This window comes from Phyllobates terribilis, unplaced genomic scaffold (genome assembly GCF_046119375.1).
Source record: "Phyllobates terribilis strain yellow unplaced genomic scaffold, ASM4611937v1 Scaffold_7__3_contigs__length_470593459, whole genome shotgun sequence".
In the NCBI taxonomy this organism is placed as follows: domain Eukaryota; kingdom Metazoa; phylum Chordata; class Amphibia; order Anura; family Dendrobatidae; genus Phyllobates; species Phyllobates terribilis.
Window position 1 is genome coordinate 317,982,280 of NW_027362767.1, and position 17,223 is coordinate 317,999,502.

The 17,223-nt window shown below is 39.2% G+C and overlaps 1 protein-coding gene across 1 annotated transcript in view; it reads left to right on the top strand.

Annotated features, from left to right (window-relative positions):
• COL4A5 (collagen type IV alpha 5 chain) overlaps positions 1–17,223 on the top strand; it is a 231,967-nt gene that overhangs the window by 130,462 nt on the left and 84,282 nt on the right. The window contains exons 20-29 of the mRNA XM_073641114.1: positions 2,603–2,758; positions 4,564–4,647; positions 4,954–5,046; positions 6,397–6,467; positions 6,937–7,128; positions 7,547–7,715; positions 10,803–10,895; positions 11,682–11,786; positions 12,002–12,099; positions 13,432–13,582. Coding sequence (XP_073497215.1) covers positions 2,603–2,758; positions 4,564–4,647; positions 4,954–5,046; positions 6,397–6,467; positions 6,937–7,128; positions 7,547–7,715; positions 10,803–10,895; positions 11,682–11,786; positions 12,002–12,099; positions 13,432–13,582 — 1,212 coding nt within the window. The remainder of the gene's footprint in view (positions 1–2,602; positions 2,759–4,563; positions 4,648–4,953; positions 5,047–6,396; positions 6,468–6,936; positions 7,129–7,546; positions 7,716–10,802; positions 10,896–11,681; positions 11,787–12,001; positions 12,100–13,431; positions 13,583–17,223) is intronic.

Genomic DNA, 17,223 nt, shown 5'->3' on the forward strand with positions numbered 1-17,223 from the left:
TCTTCACCGCACAATATGAAGCACATCGGTGTTAACATGCTCACTGCATCCCTAGATGAATTCATTGGGGGGTGTAGTTTGCAAAATGGGGTCACTTTAAGGAGGCGTTCTGGCACCTAAAGGTCTACTTTACCAATGTGACATGGCACCCTCAAACCATTCCAGAAAAATCTGAACTCCAATATGGTTCTTCTTACCTTCTGAGCTTTGCACTGTGCCTCAAAAGACGTTTTCAACCACACATGCGATATTGGCGTACTCACGAGAAATTGCGTAACAAATTGTACCATTTATTTTCTCCTATTGCCCCTTTTGAAAATTAAAAACTTGGAGCCAAAGCAACATTTCAGTGAAAAATAACATGGTAGTTTTCAATTTACTCAGCCCAATGTTATGCAATTCTGTGAATCGCCTGAGGGTTAAAAATTTTCACTATATCCCTAGATGAATTCCTCGAGAGGTGTAGTTTTCAAAATGGGGTCAATTGTGGGGGTTTCTGCTGTTTTTGCATGTCAGGGGCTCTTCAAATGTGACATGGCATGCCCAATCTATTCCAGCCAAAATTGTGCTCCAGAATTCAATTGGTGATTATTTTTCATTTTCAAGGCTCAACGTTATAAAATTCTATGAAGTACCTGTGGCTTCAGCATGCTCACCAAACCTCTAGATAAGTTCCTTGAGGGATGCAATTTGCAAAATAATGTCACATGTGGGGGGGGTTCCACTGTTAAGGAACATCAGGGACTTTGCAAATGCAACGTGGCGAACGCTAAATATTCCAGCTAACTGTGCACTCAAGTGGTGCTTCCTTCCCTTCTGAGCCCTGCCGTGTGCCCAGACAGTTGTTTTCCACCACATATGGGGTAACAGTGTACACAGGGGAATTTGCACTACAAATTGTATGGTCCATTTTCTCCTGGTATCCTTGTGAAAATGAAAATTTTGGGGCTAAAGCAACATTTTTGTGGGAAAAATGTATTCTTTTATTTTCACAGCTCAACGTTTTAAAATTCTGGCAAGCACCTGTGGGTTCAAGGTGCTCACCACACATCTAGATAAATTCCTTGAGGGGTGTAGTTTCCAAAATGGGGTAATTTGTGGGGGTTTCCATTGTTTATGCATATCAGGGGAACTGCAAACGCGACATGGCATCCATTATTTATCATGCAATAAAAAATTAGCTTAACGGCAGCAAAGAGCCAAGCGCTGTGCAGCTTTCACTCTAATGTGAGCTTGGTCAGTGTAAAATAGGGATAACGATAAAAGACGACAAGGTAATGTCTAACCAGAGACAAAAGAAAGCGGCATTCACCGTTTCCTAAAAGTAAAGTCCTTTATTACAAATCATGTGGTGTGCAGGAGGAGGCTGAAGGAAGAGTGGATGACGGCCGTTTCGCATTACCAGAACGTTTCTATGGCACCCATAAAAAAGCCAAACCAGAATCACAATTTTCAGACACAGTGTTTTAGTTATTGCCCCTCATCAGTGCAAAGTATGCAATCTGATTTGTATATGAGGCTTCTTAGTGGGATCTAAGGAACAACATTTCTCGTTGTGGAGAGTGACATGCCTAGCCTGGCATGCCAATGTGAGGCTAGATAGAATTATAACATTTGGCTTGTTCAAAAAGGTAAAAACAGGCATGACTGTGAAAGGGTTAAAAAAATAGTGCTAATATTTCCATTTATTAATTAACAGACTGCAAATTGATTGAACAAAAGACAAATGTAAATCAAATCAATATTTGGTGTTACCAACTTTTGCCTTCAAAGCAGCATCAATTCTTCTAGGTACACTTACTTACAATTTTTGAAGAAACTCGGCAGGAAGGTTGTTCCAAACATCCTATAGAACTAACCACAGATCTGTGTATATAGGCTTGAGCAAATCCTTCTGTCTCTTCTTTTGCACAGTAGTGTATACATATATTGGTATTAGCGTTAATTAAATTTGTGCATTTGATAACTTCTAAGCAGTTATCTTATTACTATTATCTCTATTGAACAGAAATCAATATCATGTTAGGCTCGGTGTCCAGAAGAAAAAGTGCAAAAAATTTATTTTTCATATAGATAGAGATATATAGAATTAAAAATTATGATCCAAAATTCCCCAAAATATGTTTAACATAAACTTGATTTAAACAAGACGTATTTACGATCATCTATGAATCAATATATTTTTCAGATTTTTTTACCACGTTGTAATTATTTTAGTGAAACATATACAATACATACAGTTACAAGAAAGATAAGTGAACCCTTTTGCAATTGCCTATATCTAATTACTAATTAAATTAGGTCCATTCCTCTTCTTCATCATGTGATTGGCTATGTGACTAATCGGATCACTTATCACTTTGTGAATTTGATGTCGCTTTCTCAATGTAATCCAACAAGAATCACATTGAGGTTCTCAAAGTATTGCATTAAATAATTGTTCTCCAAGCTGGAACGGTGAGGAGTAAAAGGATTAGTAAATATTATTTCATTATTTAGATGTAAATGTTCCCGGTGGACTGATTTTTCATTATCTTGGATAAACCCTTTAAAATCAGTACTACCGAATATCAAAATAACTTGTTTCTTGTGTTCTATTTAGGTACTTCTGCCACTGGTCCCCCAGGAGACCCTGGCTTTCCAGGAGAAAGAGGACAAAAAGGAGATCAAGGCCCTCCAGGAATATCAATACCAGGCACTCCTGGTGCAGATGGCCGTCCTGGACCTCCAGGACCGCCTGGATCTTCGGGAGGTGGTAGTAAGTATTTTGACTGCTTCTTATAGGGAGTGTTTCATCTATATTATTTTTACTGATTAATAATAGACACTGGATGCATTCTTTTTCATTTCATCTGCTTTTCTTAAAAAATTTGGCTCATTGACTTTTGCTGAATAGTGTTCTAGCAGAGGTTACAGGGCTGGAAGGGGAAGGAGGTGAGCTTTGAGCATCACCTATTGTCAGTAATGAATCTTAGTCGATTAGATGCTTTATAATTCTGCATGTGATGACTATGATGAATAACATTATTGCTGGAAACTGATCTCTACATTACTGACGATTGTGAGGCTCAGTAGCGAAAGTGAAAACTGCAAGATTTGAGGATTTTTTTAAACACAGCTTGTGTCTTAAAATAATAATAAAAAAGACTTCACCAAAAATTCCTCAAATGCATGTTTAAAGGGGTTACACGGGACGCTTTGGTTTTGTACCCCTATGGGGATAAGAATTTACTGGCTGGTACTTGATAACTACCTACCTGTTCTGCTCCCTTGACAATCTCAGATGGCAATTCTCTTGCTTCCTTTAACCTCATATCGATAGAGCAGCTCCTTCTCTTCCGGTCTGCTCTGCTGACGTCATATTGATTGACAGCATGCTCAACCTAATGCACCAGGGATCCGACTGTCAATCAGCCTGATGTCGGCAGTGACACCCTGTCGACAGAGCAGCTTCTTTTCTTTCACTCTGCTCTATCTTCGTGATGTCAAAGTAAACGGGAGCATCACCGGCAGAACATCGTACGGCAGAAAAGGCAGGTAGTTAGCATAGCAACTCCTTGACGGCAAGTTCTTATCCCCATAGGGAAGAAAAACAACAAAATTCCAGGATAACCCCTTTAACATAAAATCTTAATTTAAACAATTGCACAATTTCTGTCAACACTTTCAATTTCAAGAACAGCGTTCTTACCAGGGTTGTGGAGTTGGAGTCGTGGAGTCGGAGTCGATGTCCATTTTGGTGTAGTCGGTATAAAATGGACCAACTCCGACTCCTAAAATATATAATAAATTGGGTACATTAGTTCAATGCAGTTTGTGGAGAATATTTTTGTTCATAAGAATTTGGGAAAGTTATGAAATGTCCTATAAATGTCTGTCCTATTCCTGATCTAAGGGTCTAAACTTTTAGCGGAGATGAATCTGTGCTACAGTAAATTTATCACTTAACATGAGCCGTGTATGAGGGAGTCGGAGTCGTGGAGTTGGAATTGGAGTCCGTGTCTTGGAAATTGAGGAGTCGGAGTTGGAGTCGGAGGTTTGGCTTACCGACTCCACAGCCCTGGTTCTTACAACTTCTCACTGTTCAATTGGTCTATTGCTTAAGTTCAATGTAAACAGAAATACCGGATGTTGGAGGGGTTATTTTGATCTTGGTAAATGGGTACAATTGTAGAGTAAAATTCTAAACTATTTGTAAAAACAAACAATTTTACAATTTATCTCTATTTAAAAAACCTATCTGGAGGGATTTTTCATGCTATCAATTACTGCTCGCTGTTCATGGCAGCCTATGGCTGGTATCCTAGGCAAGGAGCTCAGCGCTTACAAGCTCTTTCCTTTAGCGATTGCGAGTGCTGCTCTAAATCTGGTTCTTTTGCTGTATTCAGCCCGCCTTAGTGCCCCTGTGCTCCTCTGATGCTGCAGAGACACAGCTGCCTATGCATGTAGCATGCGAGAGAGCACAGATAGCCAGTGTCTCAACCATGCTGCTGGAGACCAATAATAACCTGTTATTTGTCGTGAATGCAATAAAAAATAATTTTCTTTTTTTTTTATATTTAGTTGGAGAATTATGTATGCCAGGAACACCAGGCCTTCCAGGCCTCCAAGGCGATCCAGGTCTTTCTGGAGAAAGAGGACAAAAAGGTAATGTTTTTAGTATTCAGGTTTGTCACTTGTCTTGTTGTCTAGCAAACATTCCAATATAAATTACTTCATATGGAATATATATCACCTTGTCTAGAGTTATTACTATGTAGACCTTTTCCAAAAGCCTCATTAATACTATTCTGTTGTAGGATTGCTGAGAAGCATTGGATATGATACATAACAGCGTGACAAAGATGTACCATCACTGTGATATTGATGTCTGCTGAACATATTTATGGTCTTCATTTTACATTTATTTGTGCCTATGCACTTAATAAATTATGATATACTATATGTCTGCAGGTGACGTTGGAGATACATGTTTCAACTGCATAGGAAATGACATTCAAGGCCAGAAAGGAGAACCTGGCCAACCTGGTCCTCCTGGGAATCCAGGTAAGTAAAAAGGATTTTTATACTTGTAATACTGTTGGACAGATATAATTGTTTGTAGGTAGTGTGGGGTTTCTACTCACTTAAGTGTGTCGGGAGGCAAACAGGAAGCATTTTCGTTTAAGTGTCCATGTCAGTTTATTGCTTCATAAACCGCTCAAAACAAAAGGAAAACAAACAGCCTTTAGTTTAGGCAAAAACAAAGTAAGCAGTCCTTTAGGTAAAGTCTCTGATTAGCCAGTCCTGTGGGCACACAGGCTGGATAGCATCTAGTTCACTGGCTTAATCTGGGGACAGCAACACATAGGAAGCCTTCTCCCTCCAAACACAGACCATGTGCCAAACAACGGCCTCCATTTATAGGTTAACAACACCCAGAGATGAGGTATGTGGGTAGCTAGACCCGTCCATCTCTCCAACTACTCGTAACCCGGTCCCAGGTGCACCAAACAGTCTTCTTAGTGCTTACATGCACTATAGCCACATTCTGGATTACATCACAGGGGACAGCCATCTCTGTGATACATACCTCCCATCAACTATGTGTCCGTTACCTACCTTACAGTAGATACAGATATAATATTGATTGAACATTTCTTGTTACCAGTGTTTTAAAGAAAATCTGTCACTTTCTCAAAAAATGCAGTTAAATACCTTGTAAAAATTCCTGAGCTACCCTGATTTGGCCACTTTTTTAATTTTGTGATGTGTCACTCCTTTGCAGAGATATTCACATTTGTTGCTTTTCACTGTATGAAGAATCACCCAACTGGTCTACAAGCAAGAGATTTCGCAGATTCTTCTCTCTCACAGTTGCTGAAAATTATAGCTAAGCAGCGTATGAGTCTGCTAGATCAGCTGCAGAACTGTAATTGCTAGCTTCTGGGAGAGAGGATTGAAAGCGCACACCCCAGAGAAAACTGTAGACCATAAGGTTGGTCTACAAGCAGAGATTTCTCATATTTCACTCCAAATGAGACAAATGTGAATATTTCTGTAATGGGTTGACACAGTAGAAAATGGAAAAAAGCGGCTGAATCAGGGGTGCTCAGGGAGTTTTATAAGGTATTCATCTCAATATTTTGGAGCAAGTCACAGGTCCTACGTAAATAATTAGGAACTACATTTAGGAAATAAAACATTATAAATTAGGGCAGTACTTCAAGGCTAAACACAAGGTTGGTCTTTGCAGCACAGAAGATCTTCTGATCTTATGGTCCTATGTCTGTGTACCTTGTTCTTTCTTCCTTACCACTTCAGCTACGTTATAATCAAGCATTTGGGCTCATCACAGCGAGAACATTTGCAAACTTTAACATTTACAAAGTGCACACTTATTTCTTATTTTCATAGGGGTTCCTGGTTATCCTGGACCTAAAGGTGATCCTGGTCTTCCTGGTTTGTCGGGTTCTCCTGGCCAATCAGTAAGTGTTTATAATGCTCTGTTTTTGTCTATTGCTCTAAAACAAATATACACGAAGCTTATCATCAATTCTTAGGAGGAATGTTATTGTTTCTTTACAATGACCAGAAACTAATTAAAACTATCTAGTAAACTAATAGTATCTCATAGGCAGGGCTTTTGTCTAAATGCTGTCTTGCTAGTGCTCATAGTTCTATAAGTATAATGCTATTTGTGAACATTTTCATACCTATGTTGACCAGTATATATTTTCGTTTGGAAAAGTGCCACTGTAGTTTCTTGAGCTATTGCTAATATTGGATTTAGTAAGAAACTGAAGTTTAAGTTCTTCCATAATATTTCCCTTTTTTTTTTAATACATTTCAATTCGGTTTCAACTGCAGTGCTATTTATCCAAGAAATGTGTGGAAATCACGTAAGAGAAATTTTAACAATGAGTGTTATAAGTATGTAATAACTGTGCCACACAGGGATTCTCTGGTTCTCCTGGTAGCCCTGGCCGCCCTGGCCCTAAAGGTGATCCTGGTGATGTGATTGCAGTAACTGGACTAAAAGGAGATAAAGGAGACACTGGATTTCCAGGACCAGCAGGAAGTCCTGGTTTTGATGGTCGCCCTGGAAGAGATGGAATTCCTGGACTTCCTGGGCCTAAAGGAGATCCAGTATGTGTGTTATTTTTACATGGCCTTACCATTTTCTTTATGGCCTCATACAGTTCTTATTCTTTTTGTTAATGGGGAAAGTCCTTATACACTCTAACACAGCCCAATGAGTGCTGACTTGGGGAAACACACTATAGACAATAGTAATGCCAATTTGTTAGTTTATTTATACATTTCGAGGAGGAATAACAGGAAAGGCATAATGCGGAGATGACGATGAATTGTTATGTTTACAGAAGAATTTACTATACTGGAATCGTTATCCAGAACGGATTTCCTGCAACAGATTTTCAGTTATTTCATATATTACACACACTGTCCTCTTTTTTGAGCATATAATCTATTTAGAGGTCTATTTTTTCATTGTAAATTTTAGGTGTTGATAAGAAGGGATATTATGATTCTTATTATTTTGCAGGGTGGCCTTGCTTTCAAAGGAGAACGTGGCCAACCAGGTGAACCTGGCCTCCCTGGACTTCCAGGTGACAGAGGTCCCTTGGGTCCTCCTGGCTTTGGTCCACCTGGTCCTGCTGGTGAGAAAGGAGTTCAAGGAGTTTCTGGTCGACCGGGAGCAACTGGAGTTCCAGGTAACTAAGCATGTGATTTCCCCCCCCCCCCCCCCCAAAAAAAAATAAGGTATATTCAGTATTACAGAATAGCGTTAATGGTTTAATTGTTGTTCCCACAATGGTAAATTATCACCTATCTGTATGATCACTGGGGGACTCTGACTGCTAGGACCCCCGACATCCTGAGATCAGGGTTCTGGAACCCAGGTGCCGAGGTCTGTAAAACCCTGTCTTGAATGGAGCAAAGGTGTCCTTTCTTTTGGGACTGCTGGAAAAAAACGAGAACAACTTTCTTACCCCACAGCATTCATGAACTTAATATTTTGGCAACAAACCTTTATTAGGAAGACTGTGTTTTACTCCTTCCCGACATCCACTGTACATGTAATGCGATTTGGGTGTAGGTGTATGGAGCGGGCTCAGGAGCTGAGCCCACACCTTACCAGGCAACTGTTGGCTGTGTTACACATATAGCATCTGGCTGTAACAGGACCAATTGGAGCTAATCTCCGATTGCTTCTGTTAACCCCTTAAATTATGCTGTCAATCTGTGACAGCGGCAATTACAGTGGTTGGTCTATGATTGGCCTCAGGATGCTCATTGTTGGCATTACACAGGACTCAGTAGCACTCACCTTTTCTTCTCCAGACAATCATTCTTCCAGATGGATCAAACTGTCTGAAGGGGACTTCATCAGGGAAATTAACTTTTGCAGGAAGTACTTGAGAGGACTGAGGTAAAGTTTTTTTTCTCTGATGAAGTCCCCTTCAGACTGTTTGGGACATCTTGAAGAATTATTGTCTGGAAAAGAAAAGGTGAGGGCTTCCATGAGTCCAGTGTCATGCCAAAAGTAAAGCATCCTGAGATCATTCATGTGTGGGGGCTTGTTATCCATGGAGGGGGCTCACAATTTTGCCTAAGAACAAGGCCATGAATAAAGAATGGGATCTAAACATCCTCCATGAGCAACTTCTCCCAAACATCCAGGAGAAATTTGGTTATGAATGTTTTTTCCTGCATAATGGAGACCTTGTCACAAGGCAGAAGTCATAACTAAGTGGCTCAGTGAGCAAAACATTGAATTTTTGTATCCATAGCCAGGAAACTTCCCAGATCTCAATCCCACTGATAACCTGTGGTCAATCCTTAAAAAGTGTGTGGACAAACAAAACCACAGAAATTATTATAAGCCCAAATCACTGATTAGACAAGAATGGGTTGTCATCAGTCAGGATTTGGCCCAGAAGCTGATACCCAGTTGTCAGGGCGAAGGACAGAAGTCTTGAAAAATAAGGGTCAACACTGTAAATATTGAGTTTTTGTATAAAATTAATGTATTTGTCAATAAAAGTTTAAAAACTTCAGAAATGGTTATAAATGTACTCAGTAGCCATAAAAACACCCAACTAGATGATCTAAAAACAATGAAGCAGCAAACTTTGTGAAAACCAGTATTTGTACCAGTCTCAAAATTTTTGGCCGTGACTGTACATTAAACAACCTTGTGCATGATTCTCTAAGCTGGCCAAACATAATGAGTGAAGTATGACAACATTATTATTATATTATAAGAATTTTGACATAGGCTTGCAATATGTACCATGTTATATTGATGTTTAGTTTTATCCCTGAAGGATATTTTCTACATGTGACCATCAATTCTTTTATGTTTCCTTATGCCTAAATATTGTAACTAACTGTTGCTGTTGCCAGTGCACAGTGTACAGATAATTGGCATTTTCCTTGTCTTCTTTTAGTGCTTTGATATTGATTATGACTGCCATCTGCTGCACTCTCACTTACAGCTTTTATAACATGGAAATCTCTGCATAATTGTTCTAGAAAGAAAGAGACAATACAAGACACTCTGCAATATAAGCTAGAATCATTATCAGATTATTAGCTTTAACTGTTATGTACACTTAACCCAAAATATAGAATTGCACAGAGCTGAATAAGTGCGATTAAGGAAACAGATACTATTATTCTGTTTCATTTGCCAGATGCCTTCTCTGATGCATCTCTTCAATAGATTCTGATTGCAAAACAATAATTGCTTTGGTTGAATTTTTCCTTGATTTTATATATCTAATACATACTGTATATCATGTATACTATACTCTAGATTCATCCTCTGAAATCACTAGTGTAACATTCCTTTTAAGAGAAGATTGATTCTTTCTCCACTTAAGATCCACATCTTCCCCTCTCACCTGCATCCTGAAATTACCATTTACTCTGAAATAATACAGCTTAAATCCATCCTGGTAAAGGCAAAATAGAAGACTACTAGCACAGTGAGGAGTCAGGTTACAGTGAGGAGTCGGGTTACAGCTCCTACTATTATCTACGGAGAAGGGAGTGGGAGGAGGAGTGATGTGCTCTCAGCACAGTGAGACATCAGTCAGGTACAGGCAAATTGAGCTGAGCTTTAGCTTCATGCAACTGCTTTAGCTCAATCCATTGCTGGATTCACAGCCACAGAGCTCACTACTACTGTATCATGTAATTGATGCTGATGCTGCATCTCATTGTGTGCTAAAGAGAAAAAAGAATAGGAAACCATCTCTCTGCGTGTGCTGTGTATGGAAGACATCATAGCAGCTAGTCTACACCCAACAGATTAGAGGGAATTGAAAATTAGCGGAGTCTGCAGAAATAGCGTTATTCTTCATATGTACACACATGTAAGCCTATTCTGAAAGTTACCTGAAATGACAGGTACGCTTCAAGGACATCTGCATAGACTTTGTATATTCTTGCCTTTTGTTGGTTTCCACCTGATATTTTCCACTTTTATCTTATATTCCAAAAATTGACTGATAAATTTACTGGCTTGCTATGAATTTGGCCATAGTGTGTTTTAGATAGAGCATTTTGGATGGAGAACCTGATTGCGGACAGGGAGTTTACAATTTAGCTATAGGACTGCAGAATATATTAATGCCATAAAAGTTTATGGGAAATATGGAATGTTAAGTATTGTAATGTAACTATAATTTATTTTGTTTTATTTATTTGAGAGAGAGCTCATTCCTAAATTCATTTGTTGCATAGATTATTAATGCAATCAATCATTCTTTTTTTATATATTCATTTCATAGGTGTTAAAGGACCCCCTGGCCAGACAGTAACAGAAAAAGGTGCTAAAGGTCTTCAGGGTCCCCCAGGTAGTTCTGGCCCACCAGGGTCACCAGGTGAGTCTGGAGTGTTGCTCAGTGAGTTAGTAAGTCAAATGCTTATCCTCTAATTTAGCAATGCATGTTATATGGTAGTCGGTATTAATGGGAAACTTCTTTATCTAGAGCTGCTGAAGCAAATAAAGTTGTGCATGCTGTCAACAATTCGATTTGGGCATTCTGAGTATGGAGCATACAAATAGAAAAACTGACCAGCACCTCCTAGCTAGAGTGAACAGGTGCCAGCTAAGAAAACAGTTATAAAAAATATATAGCTGCACACTAGGTTGCTAGAATGGTAAATGTAGACAATTGGAACTGCATTACTGCCATGAAAATAGATTAGTGTTACATTATGTACATGTGGAATTTTGGAAAAATGGAACCGCAATATTGCTCTAGAAATTTTTTTACAGTAGAAGGAAGGTACTTAGCGCATAAATTGGCCGATGTATATGAGCCCAACAGCTACCGTCAAAGCGTACATTGTTGTTGGGTCCCTGTCCTAATAAAAATTCCTGTCTTGATGAAAACCCTCTCTTGGACTGAAAAAGCCCACAATTTATAGGGCAGGTAAGGAACCAGCTAATTAAAACCACCTATGGCTGATGGGAATAGGAGTGCACATGTCACAGGAGTTTGCTACAAATAGGAAAACCGACCAGCACCTCCTAGCTAGTGTGAACAGGTGCCAGCTAAGTATGGAACATATTTTAGGCTGCTTACTCTATGTATTAATAATTATAACTGAACCTTATACTGATTGTTTGCTTTCATTGCCTTACATATTATCATTCTTTTTAGGTGAACCCGGTCAGCCCGGACAGCCTGGACTTCCCGGCCTTACAGGAATGAAAGGAGATCCTGGCATTCCAGGAATTGGACTTCCAGGACCAGCTGGTCAAAAAGGTACATGTTTAAAGAATTTTTATGTATAAGAATGGCTTGCATATGATAGCGGTATAGATATGTCACCAGCTTTGATCTACCTGATATTAAGTAAATGTAGAAAACAAATTGGATATTGTAATAATATTGTACTTTCTTTCCTTTTATTTCATGACTATAAATTCAGTGTCATTTTGGAAAAATAAATAGTGAACATTGTATTTTTTTGTTATCAGGATTCTCAGGCCCACCTGGACCACCAGGACCACCAGGTATATCTGGAAAGCCGGGATTAGATGGAACGCCTGGACAACCAGGTTTCCCAGGACCAAAGGTAAAACATATAGTGGTGCTTGAAAGTTTGTGAACCCTTTGAGTTTTCCATATTGCTACATACATTTGAATTAATACGGCATCATATTTTCACACAAGTCCTAAAAGTAGATTAAGAGAACCAAATCAGACAAATTAGTCAAAAATATTAGCCTGTAATTTTTAAATGAGAAAAATAATCCACTAGCACATGTCTGTGAGTGGCAAAATGATGGGAACCTTTGCTTTCAGTATCTGGTGTGATCCCTTGTGCAGCAATACCTGCATCTATGCGTTTCCGGTAATTGTTGATTAGTCTTTTACATCAGTTTGAAGGAATTTTAGCCCATTCCTCCCTACAAAACAGCTTCAATTCTTATGTTGGTGAGTTTCCTACCATGAACTGCTCGATCAGATCCTTCCAGAACATTTTAATAGGATTATAGGATTAAGGTCAGGACTTTGGGGCTAGGCTATTCCAAACCTTTATTCTTCTGTAACCATTCTGTTGTGGAACAACTTTGTGCTCTGAGTTATTGTTTTGCAGCATGACCCACGTGCTCTTAAGATTCAGCTCATGGACAGGTGTTCTCACATTTTCCTTTAGAATTTGCTGATAAAATTATGAATTTATTGTTCTATTAATAATTGCAAGCTGTCCTGTCCTAGATGCAGAAAAACAGGTCTAAACTATGGTACTACTACCTCCATGTTTCACAGATAGTATGAGGTATAAATGCTGTAATGCAGTGTTTTTCTTTCTTCAAACATAATGTTTTTCATTTCAACCAAATGCTCCATTTTGGTCTCAATAGTCCGAAAACATTGTTCCATTAGCCTTCTAGCATGCCCAAGTGATCTTTAGAAAACTTCAGATGTTCATTTTAGAAAGCTGTGGCCATGCACACCATTGTTGTTCAGCGTCCTCCTGATGGTGGACTCATGAACATTACCTAATGTGAGATAGGCCTTTAGCTGCTCAGAAGTTACCTTGGGTTGTTTTCGACCTTGCAGACTATTACACACCTCCGAGAGGTGATCTTTGATAGTTGACCAAATCTGCGGAGGGTAATAATGGTCTTGAAGTACAATCTGTCTGACTGGATTGGTGGAGTCCAAACTCTTCCGAGATAGTTTTGTATCCCTTTCGATCCTCATGAGCATCAACAACTCTTCTTCTGAGGTCCTCAGAAATGTCTTTTGTTCATACCGTAATACGCTTTCACAAACGTGTTGTGAACGTCAGACTTTAATAGATCCCAACAAAACATCAGACTCTAATTTACACCTTCAGTTTTCAAAATTCAGTTTCCTTAAACTTTGCATGGTAATTATATTTTGTTTTAAATTAAAGGGTGAACCTGGATTTGGATTACCTGGACCTCAAGGGCAACCAGGTTCTCCAGGATTAAAAGGATTTCAAGGACCAAAAGGAGATTCTGGTTTCCCAGGCATGCCAGGGGCTCCAGGAAGAGCTGGTTTTGATGGATCTTCTGGACCAAAAGGTATATCAGAGATAGTGGGTTGGGAGTGGTTCAAAGCAAAGACAAAAACACTCGTGTTAAAACTTAAGCACATGTACTGTTGAGGCAGCCCATAAGGCTACTTTGGGCCAACCTGAAGACAGAAGGCACAATATATGTTGGCTGCATTTTCTATTTAAAAGTTGGTGATATTTTGGGTTGTGGAGAATTCACTCAGGAGTCATGAAAAAGAGATGGCTTCCTACTATGCGGCAGTAACATGGGGCCTAAGCCATGCCCGCATGCAATGGTCAAAGGCTGCACAATTTTGATGGGAATACATTAACCACTGCATGTAGAAGTGATCTGGGCTGAACGCTGCAGAAGTAGCATGATTGTCTGACTTTCAACATACAACCAATCCACTTTTTTCAGGTGGGTAGAGGTGTGGTGGAGTTATCAGCACCAGTAATGATGCTTTTCTTTAACCCCTTCCCCACCAGGCGATTTTCCATTTTTGCACCTTTTTCCAAGAACAATAACTTTATTATTTTTCTATTGACATAGCCAGGCTTGCCTTTTTGCAAGACAAAATGTAGTTTTGAGTGACACCATTATACCATTCAATATACTAGAAAATGGAAAAATTGGGATACAAAAAATGCTTTTCCATTTCAATTTTTGCACTCCTTGCTGCATCAGTTTTTCACATATGAAAAAAATAACATTTCTTACCCATAGAGACCTTTACTTGCATTGGCCAGTTTGATCTACAACATGGATCAAAGTAGGACATGTCTCCATTTTTTTTCTTTTCTTTTTTTTTTTTTTGCGGACAGTCGGTTCACAAAAAAAAAGATGTGAAAAGGTACATTGATTGTAATGGGTGTGTGATCTATTCATAACAGAAAGCACACATACCAAAAATCTATTTAAGAAATATTGTTATTATGGCCAACATTATGAATAAATATTATTATTGACAACATCAGTATCACATGATAAGCATAACACACAACAATAATATCTTTACTAAGATTCTATTACTGTAGGTAGATGCCGGCTACGCACTCCCCCTCCAACCTGTAGATGCTATGTCTCACCTGTTTACATCAGTCTCATGTTTCCCTTCAGTATGTGTGCAAAGAATTATGGTGCCATATCTTCTCCTAATTAGCACTCTATACCCGATCCTGATTATTCTTCGTTAGCATACTGCCTACAAATCACTGAACAGGTGACATCCCCGTGATTAGTGAAACTCTATTCAGACCTTTTGGTTATAGAAAACCCCATTCAACAATTTACAAAATGGTGTGTAGAGATATTTCATATATTTTATACCTGTATATCTTACAATTGATAAGTGAAGCTTTCCTAATGTAGCGGTAGCCTTGTGTTGACCTCATTGACACTGGAATATGCAGGATTTGTAATAATAGGAATGTTATACTGCCGACGAAGCTCCAATCACTTCTTCTTGTTCTTTTTCAATAGTGTCCAAAGTTGGGTTTATTAATATATGCACAATAAGAACTAACAGAGCTTGGCTATTAAAGTGCCTTAATAGCATCTAAAATTGTAAAGTGCTGTGGAATATGTTGGCGCTATATAATTATCTATATATATTATTATTATTATTAAAATATAAAGAGACTTAGGACCCCTCAACTTTATTACTGCCCAGCCATGAGCATTTCTATTCCAGAAAACATTATCTGAAGATACTAGTGTTAGAACCTTGCTCTTAGGTTTTTTCTATTGTTGGTCACATGACCTTGTTTGGCCTATTTAGTCCTGCTCCGCCCTTCTGGCTTTGCTGGACTTCATTGTATATCTACTTTCTAGCTAGCCTGTGCTCTGTATCTAACTCTGTTAGTTTGCTTGGTCTACGGACCTCTATGTTCTATATATTTTGTTTGTTCGTCTGTCTGCTACTATTTCTGTTAGGAGGTGTCCCATTTTCCTCCCAGTCCTTAGTACTTGTAGGGATTCCTTCCCCACATCTATAGGTCTCCGTACAGACTAGCTTAGGACTTTAGCAGGTCTGATCGCAGGATCAGGTCCCCTGTTACATCGTAGGGATTAAGCTGAGTTCTATCGTAGGGACAGATCTCCTCTCTTTCCTTAGCTCTGGTAGCAGAACTTAACAGTAAGTCCAGCCCAGCAAATGCTCTAAGGAAAGATTTTTTCTGTTCCATCATGGTGTCGGTTCTGGATTTGGCTAAACACCTGCAGGGACTCTCTTTGGAGGTGACTGAGCTTCGTCAGCACGTGAGTAACTGTCCTGGAGCACATTTCTTGGAGCCTAAGGTACGTTTGCCGGATTTATTTTTTGGTGAACACCGAGAATTTTTTTCATTTAAAAATGCTTGCTTATTGTATTTTCGTTTGAGACCCAAGTCCTCTGGGGATGATTCCCAGCGCGTAGGGTTTATAATGTCACTTTTGCGCAAAGAGCCTCAGGAGTGGGTCTTTTCTTTGCAACCTAGTGATACATGCTTCAGTTCAGTGGATAGTTTTTTTTTCTGCTTTGGGACTATTATATGATGATCCTGACCGTGTCTCATCAGCTGAGACTGAGTTAAGACGTTTGAGACAGGGATCAGGTAATGTGGAAAAATATTGTACTCATTTCCGTCGATGGTCTACTCAAACAGGGTGGAACGATTCTGCTCTGAAAAGTCTATTTCTTGCTGGGCTCAGTGAAAGGGTTAAAGACCTGCTAATTGCTTATCCTACACCTGAAGATTTGCAACAGGCTATGCAATTAGCTATACGGGTGGATAGGAGACTGCGTGCAAGGGTTAATGAGAGCAAATCCTCTGCTTTGTCAGTTTCTGGTTATGAGAATGTGTGTACTAACAGTGGTGAATCGATGGAGATTGGAGTGATGGCACCTCGCTCTCAAGAAAAAGATCGCAGATTTTCTGAAGGCTTGTGTTTCTATTGCGGAAAATCTGGTCATTTGATTAAAGACTGTGAGCTTCGTATCAAGAAAGAAAAAAAATGGTCAGTCATGCCCGTATTGCCTGTTTAAATTCCAAGGGTGTATTTTTAGCTGCTTCCACGATTGCTCAGGAAAAATTAATGGAATTTCGGGTGTTTGTTGATTATGGGTCTACTCTGAATGTTATTGATGGGGGATTCTTGGAAAGACTCAATTTAAAACCCGAACTTTTATCATCCCCCATTGCTGTGGTTTCTGTGGATGGTTCCCCTTTGAAGAATATTACTCTCAAGGTCTGTGAATTTCCTCTCACTATTAATGGTGTTCACCATGAGAAATTGGATTTGGTAGTGTTGAATAACTTGCCTTCTCCAGTAATATTGGGATTGCCCTGGTTAAAATTTCACAATCCTGTACTGGATTGGTCTACCAGTGAAATTAAATCCTGGAGCCATAAATGTTATGACAAGTGTTGTAACGGGCGTATTGCAGCTTTGGATAGGGGAGAATTGCCTGTTCCTATTCAGGATTTTTGGAGAGTTTTTTCTGAGAAGGAATCGCAGGTTTTGCCTCCCCATAGAGACTATGATTGTTCTATTGAATTTGTCCCTGGAGCGACTCTTCCTAAAAGTCGTTTATTTAACCTTACTATTCCTGAGAGAAAGGCTTTGGAGGAATACATACAGACAAGTTTGGCCGCCGGTCACATTAGGCCCTCTAAGTCTCCTGTGGC